The sequence below is a fragment of the Sus scrofa genome, chromosome 1, assembly GCF_054392235.1.
Source record: "Sus scrofa isolate SSC_HxYL_T2T_F1_AM1 chromosome 1, Sscrofa_HxYL_maternal_Yorkshire_Landrace_v2.0, whole genome shotgun sequence".
Lineage (NCBI taxonomy): Eukaryota > Metazoa > Chordata > Mammalia > Artiodactyla > Suidae > Sus > Sus scrofa.
In genome coordinates, this window is record NC_139383.1 from 265,493,624 (window position 1) to 265,511,141 (window position 17,518).

The window sequence follows — 17,518 nt, forward strand, 5'->3', positions numbered from 1 at the left end:
CTCAATTACCAGGGGTTAAATTCATGGTACAAGAGGGCTGGTGGGTTGGAGTTCCCATCATGGTGCAGCGGAAACAGATCCAACTAGGAAGCATGAGGTTGCAGGTTCGATCCCTGGCCTCGCTCAGTGGGTTAAGGATCCGGTGTTGCCATGAGCTGTTGTGGTGTAGGTCGCAGACGCGGCTCGGATCCCACGTGGCTGTGGCTCTGGTGTAGGCTGGCCGCTACAGCTCTGATTAGACCTCTAACCTGGGAATTTCCATGTGCCATGGGTGTGGCCCTGAAAAGACAAAAGAAAGGAAAAAAAAAGAAAAAGCAAGAGGGCTGGTGGGTGAATTGTGAAGCCAGGTACACTAGAAGTAAGTTTAAACTATTGCAGATCTGATTATAAGATTGAAAGCGACAGGAGTTCCCATCATGGCTCAGCAGTAATGAACCCAACTAGTATCCATAAGGACACAAGTTCGATTCCCTGGCCTCCCTCAGTGGGTTAAGGATCCAGTGTTGCCATGAGCTGCAGTGTAGGTCACAGATGCGGCGTGGATCCCATGTTGCTGTGGCTGTGGTGTAGGCCGGCAGCTGTAGCTCCGATTAGACCCCTAGCCTGGGAACCTCCATATGCCACGGGTAGGGCCCTAGAAAAGACAAAAAAAGAAGAAATAGAAAAATGCGACAGACAGAGATCATTCTAAAATATTTTTAAAAAGAATTTTAAAACCCAAGAAGGAAGGAATAGGTGAGGGATACAGTGAAATTGGCTAAACCAGTCCTACTCACAGTGTGTCCCCAGACCAATAGCATCAGCTGCTCCTTGAAGCTTATTAGAAATGTAAATTCTGGAGTTCCTGTCATGGCGCAGCGGAAACGAATCCGACTAGGAACCATGAGGTTGTGGGTTTGATCCCTGGCCTGGCTCAGTGGGTTAAGGATCAGGCGTTGCCACGGGCTGTGGTGTAGGTCACAGAGGTAGCTCGGATCCAGCATGGCTGTGGCTGTGACGTAGGCCGGCAGCTACAACTCCGATTAGACCCCTAGCCTGGCAACCTCCATATGCCTCGGGTGCTGCTCTAAAAAGACAAAAGACCAAAAAAAAAAAAAAAAAAAAAAAAAAAGAAATGTAAGTTCTCAGGCCCCACACCAGACCTGTGGAATCAGAATCTCTGCGGTGGGGTGCAGAAGTCTGTCTAGATGAGTCTTAATCAGCCTAAAGTTTGAGCGGCGCTGAGTTAAAGGACGCTTCTTGATGGAAACAGGTAGGAAACGATCCTTTCCTGCTTGACTGTGAAAATGAGAGACGGGTCTCTGGTATACAATCTAAAACAATGGAGAATACTGGAAAATGATGGAAAGTTGGAGACTAATGGGAAGACAGGAAAGGAGGTCAGATATCAGACAACCGAAAATTGAGGGAAGGGAAGAGTGTGAAAAGAAAGCTTAAAACAAGTAAAACCAAGTCAGTCATAGCGGTCAAAGCAAATGACAGAATTTCCTTTATTTGAAGAGAAATTTTTAGGTTTACTTAAAATAATCCCATGATTGATGGTTTATTGGAGACGTGCCTAGTTATGGCCTCATTTTCTTTTACTTTTCTCTTTCCCACGGAGCTCTTTGCCTACTCCCTTAACAAACGGAATTCCCTGCTAGGATTTTCATAGCACTGTAAGTGTCTTCTTAAGAGCACCCCTTGTGGTTGCAGTTTGAAATTTGAGTTGATTTTTCTTTCTCCGTTTCCAGACTCTAAGCTCCTTGAAGGCAGGAACCAGGGCAAGTTTTTGCTCAACATTTTGTGCTGCCATGTACCACGGTGTCTGTTTGATCAATGAAAGTGCAAGAAAATTTAAGGAAATGATTTTAGGCACATGTGAACAAGTAGGAGGAGGATGTAACAAAGGAATTATCAAGAGTTAATAACACTGGGAGTTCCCGTCATGGCTGAGTGGTTAACAAATCCAGCTAGGAACCATGAGGTTGCAGGTTCGATCCCTGGCCTCGCTCAGTGGGTTAAGGATCCGGTGTTGCTGTGGCTGTGGTGTGGGTCGCAGACGTGGCTCGGATCTGGTGTTACTGTGGCTCTGGCGTAGGCTGGTGGCTACAGCTCTAATTAGACCCCTAGCCTGGGAACCTCTATATGCCGAGGGAGCGGTCCTAGAAAAAGCAAAAAGACAAAACAAACAAACAAAGAATTAATAACACTGGGAGTTCCCGTCATGGTGCAGCAGTAACAAACCCAACTAGGATCCATGGGGATGTGGATTCGATGCCTGGCCTTACTCATTGGATTAAGGATCTGGCATTGCTGTGAGCTGTGGTGTAGGTCTCAGATGTGGCTCGGATCTGGGATTGCTGTGGCTGTGGCATAGGCCAGCAGCTGCAGCTCTGATTCAGCCTCTAGCCTGGGAACTTCCATATGCCGCCAATACAGCCCTAAAAAAGACCCCCCCCAAAAAAAGAATTAATAATATTAATAGCAGATGAACTAATAAAACAGTGTAGTTATATGTTAGAGTGGTGGTTCTTTCCCACACTTCAGGATTTTCTGTGGGACCTGTTAAAATGCAGTTTGCAGGATCCCATCCCTAGGGTCTTTCTTTTGGTATGTCTTAAATAAGTCCTGAGAATTTGCATTTCTGACAGATTCCCAGGGGATGCTGATGCTGCTGGACTAGGGACCACACTTTGAGAAGCTCTGGGTTAAAAAATAGTTAATGTTAACAAAAGATACAGTGTATAATGAAGGTTTTGATCACATGAGCCTCTCTGCATCAAATAACATTGTAACTAAATATACAAAACAAATTCAGAAATATAATAAAATAGAAGGATCACAACATTTAGTCTTTGACAGAGAAAGGAGAGAAACAAGATTATAGAGTTTAAATAATACAATGAATACAGTTGATCTAACAATTTCGAAGCCTACCAGCATTCATGAATCAGTTGCAAAAGTTATTTAGCTACCAGAGTTCCCATTGTGGCACAGTGGTAACGAATCCGACTAGGAACCATGAGGTTGCAGGTTCGGTCCCTGGCCTTGCTCAGTGGGTTAAGGATCCAGCGTTGCCGTGAGCTGTGGTGTAGGTTGCAGACACGGCTCGGATCCCGCGTTGCTGTGGCTCTGGTGTAGGCTAGTGACTACAGCTCCGATTCGACCCCTAGCCTGGGAACCTCCATATGCCACGGGAGCGGCCGTAGAAATGACAACAACAACAAAAAAAAGTTATTTAGCTACCAAAATTTTTAAAGCTTCTGTGTTGTGAGAAAAAGCTATAAACTGACTGGGAAACCAGTTGAGAAAAGAAATAACTCATGGAGTTCCCATTGTGGCTCAGCAGGTTAAGAACCCAATGTAGTCTCTGTGAGGATGTGGGGTTCGATCCCTGGCATTACTTCGGGGGTTAAGGATCCAGCGAGGCTGCAAGCTGCGGCGTAGGTTGCAGACGCGGCTTGGATCTGGTGTTGCCGTGGCAGTAGCTACAGCCTCACTCCCAGGTGCAGCTCCGATTCCACCCCAGGAATGGGAACTTTGGTATGCCACAGGTGTAGCCGTCAAAAGAAAAAGAAAAGGAAAAAAAATAGTAATATATAGAACAAAATGTTGATATCCTTAGTCTATAGAGTTGTTAGCAATTTAAGGACAATTTTAAAATAAATAAATAAATGGGTCACAGGAAAAAAAAAACACATACATAAGGTAAACATACCTGTAGAAATATTGAGTGTAACCACAAATAGGAAAGTCACAAAAGAAAAACCACGGTTTATGAACCCTGAAAAATAGTCAACTGTCTTAGAACTCAAAGAAATGGAAAATAAAAGCCACAGTGCACGCTGGTTCTCCCTGTCAGGCACAGTAAGATGATGGTAGTTGAAGTACTTAGTGCTGGCGGTAGTATATGGAAACCGGCATTTTCCACATCTCTCTGATGGGGATGAAAACCAGCCCAGGCTTTCAGTAAGTAGTTGGTGCTGTGGTGATCAGGAGCCTTACCAAGACACATCCTACATTTATCCCGAGGAAATACTGTGCAAAGATTATGAGCCATCATCTTTATTTTGCAGTGATGTGCAAAAATAATGAGCAGATGTGCAAAAAATGTCTACGAGGATGTGGGTCATGGCATTTTTTTTTTTTTTTTATAAGGGAAAAATTTTTTCCGTCTAAGTGTCCTCCTGGTTTAGGAGACTGGCTCAGCAGATTCTAGAGTCCACTGGGAGCCAGGCAGCCAATAAATGCAGTGGAGATCGATGGTTATTGATTTGAGCAAGATGTCCACGGAATATTGTCGATTGAGTGCACCAGGTTACGGAGAGCGAATAGATCAGGGCTGGCTGGGTCGAGGCCTGTAGGAGCCAGTGGGCTGATGTCAGTGAGACAGGAGATGGGCGTACGGGGGCGGGGTCTGGGGCAAGTGGCCAGGTCCATGCTCCACCCCCGGGGGTAGCTGCTACTCTTTGGGGATTATAGATGATTGAAGTTTCTCTTATATTTAAACTTTTGTATTGGTATTTATCAATATTTTATAATTTTCCCCCAGTGAACAATATTACATCAGAAATTTTTAAGAAGAAAGAAGTTAGGCAGTGCCAAAAGAGAGGTAAAGATGAAGTCTGGTGGGACCCAAGAGGAAGACGTGACCCCTTCTGCCAGGGGGCGGGGGGCTGCTGGGGGGCACGGAAGGTCCTAGAGACGAGGGGACCCAAGCGTGGCCATTGCGGAGGGGCCGATAGAGAGGTTGGCACTGGAGGTCACCTTAGGTCACCACACATTTCCTAAGCACCGGGGCCTGGGGGTGGTGTGATGGAGGAGGACAGCGTGTGCCAGGTACTGTTCTAAGCACGTGACAGACAAATTTAATCCTCACAGCAATCCTATAAGGTGGGCCTGTCATTACCCCCATTTTGCAGACAGGAAAACTGAGGCACAGAGAGGTTAAGGCATTTGCCTAATGTCACACAGCTCAGAAGAGAGGAGCTGGGATTTGAACCCAGGCCATCTGACTCAAGTGGGCTCCTGGTTCTAGTTGGTGGTCCCCGAAGGAGGCGGAGTTTGGAGGGAGGGGGAGCACACTGCTGCTTCCGAATGGGAGCCATTCCCACACTTCTCTCTCCTTGGACAGAAACCGGCAATTACACCTGTGAATTCTGCGGAAAGCAGTACAAGTACTACACGCCCTACCAGGAGCACGTGGCCTTACACGCCCCCATCAGTGAGTACCTCCTGTGGTTGGGGGAGAGGGGCCAGCCATAGGCTGAGGCTCTGGAGTTTTGCCAGGGGAGAGTGAAAGAAAGGTGCACCTGGCCTGGGGCAGTGTCCAGGTGTCCCTGTCTGACCTGGGGCCACCTGACTGCGGGAGCCGGGAAAGCCACACCCTTAGCTGGGAAAGCCTGAGTCCTGCCCGAGGGATCTGAGGGGTCTGGGGTCCCTGTGGATTGGGGGTTAGGCATGGTGGGTATCGCTTGTCCTTCAGTGGCCCTGTCCCCCACCTTTCCTAAGCACCTCCAAATCAATGGGGTTCCTGAGTCCGCACCCCCAAAGCCAGCACCGCGTAATGCAGCTTTAGTCTGAACCAGCGCAGGGCCTAAGCTAGGCTAGGGGATGGTCCACTAGCAAGACGCCTTTGCCCTTGAAAGTTGAAAGGATAAGAGGAGTCAAGAGTGCCAAGCTGAGACTCAGAAGCCCCAGGCGATAGTCCAGCGGGGTCCTAGGCTTGCCTGTGGCCTTGGGCAGCCCCCATCCTGTCTCAGCCTCAGTGTCTCCCTCCTCCCCTGGTCTGGGAGGGCCAGAGTTCCAAATATCCTTCCCACAGGGGCATCCTGCCCTTCCACTCTCCTGGCGCAGCTGATGTCCCAGCTGCCCTTCTGGATGTCACGGGGCTTGGCTACATCCTTAGATTTGGCGTCTGAGGGAGGCCCTCAGTCCTCAGCCAGAGTTGCTGACAGGCGAGGCTTAACCAGAGTTACCGGGCGGTAGGGCGGCAGGTTGCAGAGGTATTTGGGAGTATCCCTGCTTTTGTTTGTCACAGCAGAGCTGCAGGGATCCTGCTCCACAGTCCATGGATGGGAAGATTTAGGTCTGGGGTCAGGGTGGGGGAGGATTATGCAAGGTTGTCAGGGTTCAAGCAGCCTGAAGTGTGGGAGGCCCGGCCCTCCGCAAGCCCTGACAGTAACAGCACAGGCACGTGGCCCCTGAGGGCTCAGAGAATGGTGGAGGCAGCTTCCCTAGGAATTCCTGCCTACTGGTGTAGCGGCAGGGCTGGGGGGTCCCCTGTGGGTAGGAGCACCCATCCTCAGATGGAGCCCTGGACTAAGATTCTCACCCTGTTTGACCCCTGACTGCTGGGTGACCTTGTGCCTGCCACTTCCCTTCTCTGGGTTCAGGCTTCCCACCTGTAGGACCCTCAAGATCCTTTCAGCCCAGGGGGTCTAGATTCCACGCATCTCCAGCCTAAGGAGACCTGCAGGCAGGCATCTGTGGTGGCCCTACTAGAGGGGCCTTCCCACCCTCCTCATGCTAAGGTTGTATGGCTTACTTAGTACCCATCACATGGCCAGGTCCTGTAGGAGGCATGGGGAGAGGACACAGCTTCTGCCAGGTGGGCACTGACCCATCCGTTTGGCCCACCAGTGGTGCTGGTGCTGAGGCATCAGGGCTATGGCTTGAGCTCCATGGCTCAGACCCCTCTGGGAATTCTGCTTTCTATGGGAAGGGACAGAGGCACCTGCGTGTGGGCCCCTGCTTACCTGTGCTCTCCGGGGAAGCAGCTCCCGCCTGCTACCCAGGGAGGATGCTCCCCAGAATGCACTTAAAATTAGGTTTTAGTTACAAAGCCAGCTTGCAACTTGGGTTTCAGTCTTTGGAGGAGACCTTCAGTGCTCCTTCTGCTTTTCCCTTGTCTGGCTCTTCCAGGAACACGCTAAGTAAGATCATGGAGTTAATTAGAGGGGGAGCCTGGCCTTGAACCCTCCAGGCCCGTACTCTGAACCATGAAGTTCTGCTGCATCACATGTCAGATGGTACAGCAGGACAGGGTGTTTCGTTTAACCCTCGTTTCTTCCCTAACATCCAGGTGCTTCTCTCCTGAAGGGCCTTCTCCTCTTGCTCTGTTTCTCACTTTCTTGTTCTCTTTGTTGGGGACTTTCTTTGTCTTTCTGCAGCTATTTGTTGAGGGCATCTTGTCTTTATTACTGAAGTCTCAGGACTCTATGATCCATCTGTGTTTAAAGTACAGAGAGGTTGAGGCTATATCCAACAGAAGATTGATTCTCCAAAGCTAGAAAGAGCCCCTCCAGTGGCCTTTGGATCTAGAGGTTTATGGGTTCCATGTGGAATTGGAGGCTAGACTTGGTGGCTTCATCAGGTGGTACCCAGGGCCAGGCCTTGAAAGCCCCCGGGTCTGGTGAGAGCATCCAGAAAGACCCAGGCTGACTGTAGAAGGGGGTCCTACGAATGGAGTCGTGGCTTCATAGCACACGTACTCTTGGGGGTCTGGCTGCTTTTCACTTAGCAAAATGTTTTTAAGATTCATAATGTTGTATATATCAGTTTATTCTTTTTTTAACTGCTGAGCAATATTCTGTTGTGTGAAAATACCACAGTTTGTTTAGCCATTTGCTTGTTCCTTTGAGTCGTTTCCAGTTTTAGGCTATTATGAATAAAGCTACTATAAAAATGCTTGTCCCAGGCATTTTGTGGACATATGTGTTCATTTCTCTTGGATAAATTCCAGAGAGTAGACTAGGGTCATAGGGGAGAGTCTGTTTACCTTTTTAAGAATTAACAATCCTTTTCCCAAGATGACTGTAGCATCTTACACTCCCACCAGCCACGGAGTTCCACTTGCTCTGCATTCTTGCCAACATTTGGCGGTAGGAGGCTCTTTCAGTCTAGCTGTTCTGGTGAGTGTGTAGTGGTATTTCAGTGTGGTGTTAATTTTTATTTTCCTGATGACTAATGAGGAACACTTTTTCATTTGCTTATCGGCTATTTGTGTGTTTTACTTTGGAAACTGTTTAAGTCTTTTGCCCATTTTTTGGGTTGGGTTGTTTGTCTTTTTATTGTTAAATTGTAGGTTCCAGCTTCTTTATCATATATATAATTTTTTCCCCATCTTTGGTGTGCATGTGATTTTCATGCAAGATCTTTTTTTTTTTTTTTTTTTTTTTTTGCCTTTTCTAGGGCTGCACCTGCGGCATACGGAGGTTCCCAGGCTAGGAGTCAATCGGAACTGTAGCCACCGGCCTACACCACAGCCACAGCAACGCGGAATCCGAGCCTCGTCTGCGACCTACACCACAGCTTACGGCAACACCGGATCCTTGACCCTCTGAGCGAGGCCAGGGATTGAACCTGCAACCTCATGGTTCCTAGTCGGATTCGTTAACCAATGAGCCACGACGGGAACTCCCTCATGCAGGATCTTTTAATGAGCAGTTTTTTTTCATTCTGATGAAGTCTAATTTATCAGCTTTTCTGTGGTTGGTGTTTTCTGGGTCCTATCTCAAGGTAGATATTCTCCTTTATTATCTTTTAGAAACTTTTCATTTGAAGTTAATTTTTGTAAGTGATGAGAGGCATGATTTGAGATTCACTTTATTCCATATGGATACCTGGTCGTTCCAACACATTTGTTGAGATTATCCTTTTCCCATTACATTGCATTGGGACTTCTGTTGAAAATCCATTGAATGCATAATTTAGTGTGAGTTTATTTCTGTCCCATTGATTTGTTTGTCTGTGTTTATGCTAACATGGTCTTATTTACTGTAAGTCTTAAATCAGGCACTCGCAGTGTTTCATCTTTGTGTATTTTTAATATTTGTCTTAAACAAAGAACTTTGCAATATAAATGTTAGTCTTTTTGCCAGTTTCTACAGAAAATACAACTGGGATTTTGTTTAGGATCCCCAATCTGGGGAGAATAAACATCATAATAATTTTAGATTCTTCCAATTCATGAACATGGTATTTCTCTCCATTGGTTCAGGTCTGTTTAAATTTCTCTCAGAAGTAGTTTATATTTTTCAGAGCAGAGGTCTTACGCATATTTCACTAAATTATATCTATGGGGTTTTTTTATGCTACTATGATTTTTTTCCAGTTTTTATTGCTATTACATATAAACAGAATTGAATTCTGTACGTTGAATTTGTATCTTGCAGCATTGCTAAATTAACTTGTTAGTTCTGTTAGCCTTTTAAGTTTCTTAGAATTTTCCTTGTGCATACTAAAGCCATCTACTAATAAAGACAGCTCTACTTCTTTTTTTTCCAAACTGTATTCCTTTTATTATCCTGTTTCTTCCTCGTTTTGCTGATCAGGGTCCTCTAGTTCAATGTCGAATAAACAAATCGAGTGGCTGTCTCTTCCTGGTTCCCAGTCGTAGGGTCCAGTTCTTCATCATGAGGTATGATCATTTTCATCATGAAGTATTGTGTCTGCTGAAAAAGGTTTTCATAGATGCCCCTTTATCAGTTGAGGAAGTTACCTTCTATTTCTGGTTTACTGAAAGTTTTCGCCATAAACTGTGTTACGTGTTTTTTCTACGTGTATTGAGATGCGCCTCTGAGTCTTATCTTTTATTCTGATAATGTGGTAAATAACATGGATTGATGTCTTTAAAAAAACTAAGTCACCAGGCCTGTCCTTTCTTTAAATACATTAAGACTATCAGAAAACCGTGAAATGAACTAAAAAAATTACAGTGTTAGAGTGTTTCTTCTTTTCCAGAAGAATGACTTCTTTCTTTGAGCTTCTTTTTCTTGGAAAGGCATCTAAGAGTAAAGTTAATTGGCTTCCAAGCACATTTTCTAATCACGTCTACCTAAAATTCCCGAGGATTTTATCTTGCATTTAATATCACCCTCCAAACTGACCCCTCAAGGGCAGGGAACTGTAGTCCTAGGACTAGCAGAGTGCCCAGATTCAATCAGTGGTGTGTGAATCATGGTCAGAATAAAAAATATATATGTATTTCTGGTGTTTTTTACAAAACATTTTTATTAAAGTATATTGTCATCCAATAAAAGTGCCTTATTTAAAGTAAACAGTTTGATGTGGTGGCCAGGGTACATACCCATGAAACCATTACCGCAGTCAAGATAATGAACGTATCTTGCCAAACGCCCTTTCCTGATGCCCTCTTCGAATACCTCACTCACCGCTTTCCCATCCCCAGGCAAGCACGGATCTGCTTCCTATTCCTGTAGATTAGTTTGCATTTTCTCAAACGGTGCAGACATGGAATCTTATCTATGCTTATTTTGTATATGGTGGGATCTGGCTTCTTTCACTCAGCATAATTGTTTAAAGATTTCCCCCAATAGTTCCTTCCTTTTCACTGGTGAGTAGTGGTGTTCCATTGCTTGGATATAGATACCACAGTTTCCGTCATCTTTTTCCATATGGATGGACATTCGGGTTGATTCCAATTCAGAGCTCATACAAATAAACTGGCTGTGAACTAGGTGTACGTGCTTTCCTGTGGACAAACGCTTTGTTTCAATTCTCTTGGGTAGATGCCTCGGAATGGAATGTCTGGATCATATGATGGGTGTATGTGTAACTTTTAAGAAGCAGCTAGTCTCTTATGCCATTTTACATTTCAGCCGGCAGGGGGCCTTTCCTTGTAATGTCCTTGTCTAAGCTGGGTATCAGAGTGATGCTGGCCTCACAGAGTGAGCAGGGAAGAGTGTTTTCTTGAGCATACTGTCAATTAGATGAAGTTCATAAGTGCCTCAAATCTCTATACCTTTTCCAAGCTTTGTAGGAAAAAAACCCTGCTCATTCTGTTAAGTAGAGAGAGACGCATTACCATCTGCTACTGGGATTGTGGCTATGTGCTTTCTCCCTTGATTTAGTTCTGCTGGTTTTTGATTCACCTATTCTAGAATTTTGTTTTTAGCTGCACACATCTGAGGATCATTAGGTCCTGATGAATTGACCCCTGTAAAAACTGTGCAGTGCTTGTTTTAATCGCTGATAATACTTCTTGTCCTGAAATCTACTTTTTTGATGTTAATATAGCCACTACAGACTTCTTAGGATTAGGATTTGTGTGGTAAATCTCTTTTCGTTCTTTTCTTTTAAGCTGGCTTCCGTATATATGACGTGTGTACATATCGTTGGTTCTTGCTCCTTTTTCCAGTTGGGCAATCCCTGCCTTTTTTTAAAATTAGATTTTATTGCAGTATAGTTGACTTCAAAAGTTGTATTAGTTTCAGGTGTACACTAATATGAATCCATTATATATTCCCATCTATCCGTTCCTTTTCAGATTCTTTTCCCATATAGGTTATTTCACAGTATGGAATAGATTTCCCTGTGCTATCCAGTAGGGCCTTGTTACCCATCTATTTTATGTATAGTAGTGTGTCTGTGTCAATCCCAACTCGCTAATTTATGTCCCCCTCCGCCACGTTTCCCCTTTGGTAACCATAAGTTTGGTTTCAAAATCTTTGAGTCAGTTTCTCTTTTGTAAGTTCTTTTGTATCATTTTGTATCATTTTTATTAGATTCCACATATTAGTGATCTTATGTGATTATTTATCTTTCTCTGTCGGACTTAATCCACTTAGTATGATAATCTCTGTAACCATCCTTGTTGCTGTAAATGGCATTATTTCCTTCCTTTTTATGGTTGAGTAATATTCCAGGGTGTATGTATATGTACCATATCTTCTTTATCCAGTCCTCTGTTGATGGACATTTAGGTTGTTTCCAAGTCTTGGCTATTGTAAATAGTGCTGCAGTGAATCTTAGGATGAACGTATCTTTCTGAATTACAGTTTTTCTGGATATATGCCCCAGGAGTGGGATTGCTAGATCATATGGTAGTTCTAGATTTAGTTTTTTAAGAAAGAAACCGCCATACGGTTCTCCATAGCGATGGCACCGAATTACATTCCCACCAACAGTGTAGGAGGATTCCCTTTTCTCCACACCCTCTCCAGCATTTGTGGCCTATAGGCCTTTTGATCATGGCTATTCTGCGTGGTATGAGGTGATACCTCATTGTAGTTTTGATTTGCATTTCTCTAGTAATCAGTGATGTGCATCTTTTCCTGTGCTTTTGGCCATCTGTCTGTCTTCTTTGGAGAAAATGTCTGTTTAGTTCTTCTGACCATTTTTTAAAATGGGTTGTTTGTTTGTTTTTGGTATAAACCTCTATGAGATGTTTGTATATTTTGGAGATTAATCCCTCGTAAGTATTTTCTCCCATTCTGTGGGTTGTCTTTTCGATTTGTGCATGGTTTCTTTTCCTGCGCAAAAGCTTTTAAGTTTAATTAGGCCCCATCGGTTTATTTCTGTTTTTATTTTCACTGTTCTAGGAGGTGGATCAAAAAAGATAACTGCTGTGATTTATGGTCAAGAATGTTCTACCTGTGTTTTCCTCTAAGAGTTTCATAGTATTTGGTCTTATGTTTAAGTTTTAATCCGTTTAGAGTTTATTTTTGTGTATGGTGTTAGAGAGTGTTCCAATTTCATTTTTTTACACGTAGCTGTGCGGTTTTCCCAGCTCTACGTATTAAAGAGGCTGTCTTTTCTCATGCTTGCGTTCTTTGTTGTAGATTAACTGACCATAGGCGCATGGGTTTATTTCTGGGCTTTCTATACTATTCCACTGATCTACATTTCTGTTTTGGTGCTGGTACCTTACTGTTTTGATGACGGCAGCTTTGTAGTAGAGTCTGAGGTCAGGGAGCCTGATTCCTCCCGCTCTGTTCTTCTTTCTCAAGATTGGTTTGGCCATTCTGGGGTCTTTTGTGTTTGCATGCAAATTTAAAAACTTTTTGTTTTAGTTCTGTGAAAAACGCTGTTGAGAGTTTGAGAGGGATTGCCTTGGGTAGTAGATCCTTTTGGCAGTGTTGATTCTTTCACCTGTTTGCATCATCTTCCGCTTCCTTCATCAGGGTCGTACAGTTTCCAGAGTACAAGTCTTTTGCTTCTTTTTGGTAGGTTTATTCCTAGGTATTTTGCTCTCTTTGATGTGATGGTAAATGGGATTGTTTCCTCAGTTTCCCTTTCTGATCTTTCATTGTTAACATAGTAATTTTGTATCCTGCAGCTTTAACAAATTCATTGATGAGCTCTAGTAGTTTTCTGGTAGTATCTTTAAGATTTTCTGTATATATTATCATGTCGTCTGCAAACAGTGACAGTTTTACTTATTTACCAATTTGGATTCCTTCTATTTCTTTTTTTTTTTTCTCTGATTGCCATGGCTAGGACTTCCAAAACTATGTTGAATGAAAGTAGTGAGAGTGGATATCCTTGTCTTGTTCTTGATCTTATAATTGAAGTGTTTAATTCATTTACATTTAATTATTAATTACATAATTTATTGGTATTGTTGGTTTTAAATTTACTATCGTTATAATTTTTCCTGTTTGTCCCGTCTGTTTTTATTCCTCATTTTTTCTACTTTTCTTGTCTGCTTTACTATTAATCAAGAATGTTTGGAGTTCCCCTCATGGCGCAGCAGAAACGAATCTGACCAGCATCCATGAGGATGCAGTTTTGATCCCTGGCCTCGCTCATTGGGTTAAGGATCCAGCATTGCCGTAAACTGAGGTTTAGGTCACAGACTCGAGTCAGATCTGACGTTGCTGTGGCTGTGGTGTAGGCTGGCAGCTACAGCTCCAATTCGACCCCTAGCCTGGGAACTTTCATATGCTGCAGGTGTGGCCCTAAAAGACCAAAAAGAAAATTCTTTTTGGTTTCCTCTGTTAGGTTCCTCGCACTACTTCTTTTTTTCAGTGGTTACCCTGTGGTTTATAACATTCATCTTTAATGTACTGTAGTCTGTCATGAGTTTAATTATAACACATTACACATAATCCAAGAATCTGATAACAGTATACTTCTGTTTACTGTCTTCCTGTTCTTATGCTATTTTTATCATATGTATACATCTACACAAGTTATAAACCCAATAATTATTCTTTTTGCTTTAAATAGTATTTAAGAAATAAGAAAATGCCTTTTATATTTATCCACATATTAAAATTTTCTGTACTTTTCTTTCATCTTTGTAAATCTGAATTCTATTATGATTTTCTTTTATTCCTTGAGCACTTCCTTAAACATTTCTTACAATTGTAAGTCTGTTGATAAAAGATTCTCTTAATTGAAGATTTACCTTTTCTCTTGAAGGATATTTTCTTTGGATATGAAATTCTAGGTTGAGGAATTTTTCTTTCAGCTTTTTTTTTTTTTTTTTTTTTTTGCTTTCTAGGGCCACACCCACGGCATCTGGAGGTTCCTAGCTAGGCTAGGGGTCTAATTGGTGCTGTAGCTGCTGGCCTCTACCACAGCCACAGCAATGCGGGATACAAGCCACGTCTGTGACCTACACCACAGCTCATGGCAATGCTGGATCCTTAACCCACTGAGCAAGGCCAGGGATCGAACCTTTGTCCTCATGGATGGTAGTCAGATTCATCCACTGAGCCAGAAGGGCAACTCTTCTTTCAGCATTTTAAAAATGTCTTTCCTTTACCTTCTGGCTTAGATTGTTTCTGATGAAGAGTCAGAGAACATTCTAATTGTTATTCTATATTTAATGTGTCTCTTTTCTCTGAATGCTTTTAAATATTTCTCTGTACACTGATTTTCAGCAGTTTGAGTATGTATAGTTTCTTTGTGTTTATCCTGTTTGCAGTTAACTAAGCTTCTTTGATGAGTGGGTTTATAGTTCTCGTCAAATTTGGAAAATTTTCAGCCAATTTTTCTGCAGATACTTCTCTTTCCCAATCTCTTTCCCCTCCTATTGAGACTTTAATTTCATATGTGTTTGTTTTCTGATGTTTACAGATCAACTGAAGCTCTGTTCAGTTTTTCAACCTTGTGTCCCCTCTGTTTCAGTTTGGATAGTTTCTAGTGTCTTGTCTTCAAGTTTACTGATTTTTTCTTTTACAGTGTCTAATTTATTTCATTAGAAATATCCATCAAGTGAATTTTTCATTTCAGCAATAATATTTTTCATCCCCATACCTTCCACTTGGTTCCTGCATTGTTTCTTTCTTCATTATATTTGTTATCCTTTAAATCTTTGAGCCCTTTTTTTTTTAAGGCCACTCCTGTGGCACTCCCTGGGCTAGGGATCTAATCAGAGGTGCAGCTGCTGACCTATGCCACAGCCACAGCAATGCAGGATCTGAGCCATGTCTGTGACCTACACCATAGCTCAAAGAAACACTGGATCCTTAACCCACTGAGCGAGGCCAGGGATCAAACCTGCATCCTCATGGATACTAGTTGGGTTCATAACCTCCTGAGCCACAATGGAAACTCCTCTTTGAGCATATTTGTGATGGCTATATTAAGGTCCTTGTCTGCTGATTCCATCATCCCTGTCATTTCTTTATGTTCCTGTTGATTTTTTTTTCTCTTGATTATTATTCACATTTTCCTGCTTCACCTAATGAATACTTTTTTATTCTGTGCTGCACACTGTGGATGCTATGCTGTTGAGTATCTGGATTTTGTTGTTTTCTCTTAAAAAGTGTTGAATTTTATTCTGACAGGCAATTCATTTATTTACATATCAACTTGATACTTCAAAGGCTTGTTTTAAAGCTGTATTAGGACAGTTCTAGAGCAGTCCTTATTCTCGGGTTAGTATCTTTCTGAGGCATGTCTTTTCTGGGTCTCAATTGAATGCCTGAGGTATTCAGCAAGATCTCTCCTCTGGGACTTTCTGCAGTGGCGAAGTGGTTTAATGATCTAGCTTATCTCTGTGGAGGTGTTGGTTTGACCCCTGGCCTGGCACAGTGGGTTAAGGGCCCGGCACTGCAGCTGTGGTGTAGGTTGCAGCTCTGGCTCGGATTCGATCCCTGGCCCAGGAACTTCCATAGGCTGCGGGAGTGGCAGGTGGAACTCAGACATCTCATCACCTGTGCACCCTCGAGTCCGAACTCAGCTCCCTGCCCCTCAGTAGCTGTTGGCCGCCAGTCTTTGCAGCAGCTCCCTCTGCACAGCTTGATCTGGAGCCAGAGACTTCCAGGGGCCCCTCTGCACATGTCTGGAGTTCCTTTTTTTGCACGATGTCCTCATCCCTGTTATTCCGCCCTGCAACTTTCAGACACCTCAGAAGCCCTGCACTCTGTTCACTGTCTGTCCACTCAGTGAGACTGCAGTGCATCCTTCAAGCTCCACCTCTGTGCTGTGGTCTGTCCTGGCCAAGAGCTGGAGTGATCACAGGCTCACAGCAGCTCTTCCATGAATCACGGTCCCGCCCCATCTACCCTTCAAGGTCTGACCATTCTTGTTCCATGTGTTTGGTCCAGTTTTACAACTGAATCTAGAGGAGGGCTAGTCCTTTGCCAGGTATCCATCATGGCCAGAGTGTAAGGTCTCCAGTTCTTGTTCTAAGACTAAAATCCGTGAGCAGGGGTGCTCAGTTCTGTTCCTCTTGCATCACATCACCCATTCATTCCCTCCTCCAGCCTTTTTGTGTGTGTTTGTCTTTTTTTTTTTCCCCTTAGGTCCTCACCTGTGGCATATGGAGGTTCCCAGGCTAGGGGTCAAATCAGAGCTGTAGCTGCCAGCCTACGCCACAGCCACAGCAACGCCAGATCCGAGCTGTGTCTGCAACTGACACCACAGCTCAGGGCAATGCTAGATCCTTCACCCACTGAGCGAGGCCATGGGTCGAACCTGCATCCTCATGGATGCTAGCTGGATTCGTTTCCGCTGAGCCACGACAGGAGCTCCACCCCCTCCAGCCTTTGAACCCTATTCCCTTTTGCCTCCAGTGCAGTTCCAGCCCCTGTACCGAGTAAAGGTTTCAGGGGGATCCTCTGGTCTTTTCTCCCTCTCAGCTGCCTGGTTACCTTTCTTGAATCCTTATTATGTTCTCTGAATTTTGTGTGTGTGTGTTCCAGTTAAATTTTCAGCTTTACAGAAAGAAGAGACCCCGTCTTATTTTCAGATATCTCTTATGTGTAAGTATCTCATACATTTCTTCCTAGAACAGTCAACCTGTCTATCCGACACGCTTTCTTCCTTTCTTGCCGAGAGCCCTGGTAGAAATTCCAGCCTGAAAACATTCCGCGTGGGAAGGTCAGCACATGGAGCAAACTGTTAAGTGAAATGACTTAGGACCCTGGGATGTGCATCTTGGCTCAGCCCCGACCTGCTCTGTGACCCCAGAGCGGCGCCCATACCTCTCTGAGCCTCTTCGTCCCTGTCTGCTTTACACCCTTGCGGCTGGTAGGGGATAACACGCCAGTGAGCTTCTTCTGTCTTCCCTCAGGTACCCCATCTTTGCTGTGCTCAATTTAAACAGTTCTGACCCATTCATGCCTTGACCCCTGGTCCCATCATATCTTTCGAACATTCTTCCTCCGTGTCAGGGAATATGCCAGGCACAAGTGCATGGTTGGGCCAAATTGACAGGATCCCTACCCTCACAGAACATACTGGATACTGGCGAGGGAGACACCCATCACAGGATCACACCCTGTGTCCTTCGTGGTGGCTGTCAGGTCTTGGAAGGGCAGAGAGGAGGGCCTGAAAG

The 17,518-nt window shown here is 44.1% G+C and overlaps 1 protein-coding gene across 50 annotated transcripts in view; it reads left to right on the top strand.

Moving 5' to 3' along the window:
* The window catches only part of ZNF618 (zinc finger protein 618), a 195,387-nt gene that overhangs the window by 148,985 nt on the left and 28,884 nt on the right, over positions 1–17,518 (top strand). For 27 of the 50 annotated variants that reach the window (XM_084993180.1, XM_084993223.1, XM_084993308.1 and 24 more), the window contains 2 exons: positions 4,535–4,594; positions 5,117–5,206. In XM_084993180.1, the coding sequence (XP_084849306.1) occupies positions 4,535–4,594; positions 5,117–5,206 (150 nt within the window). The remainder of the gene's footprint in view (positions 1–4,534; positions 4,595–5,116; positions 5,207–17,518) is intronic. The other 23 variants (XM_084993246.1, XM_084993318.1, XM_084993185.1 and 20 more) reach the window with 1 other exon arrangement.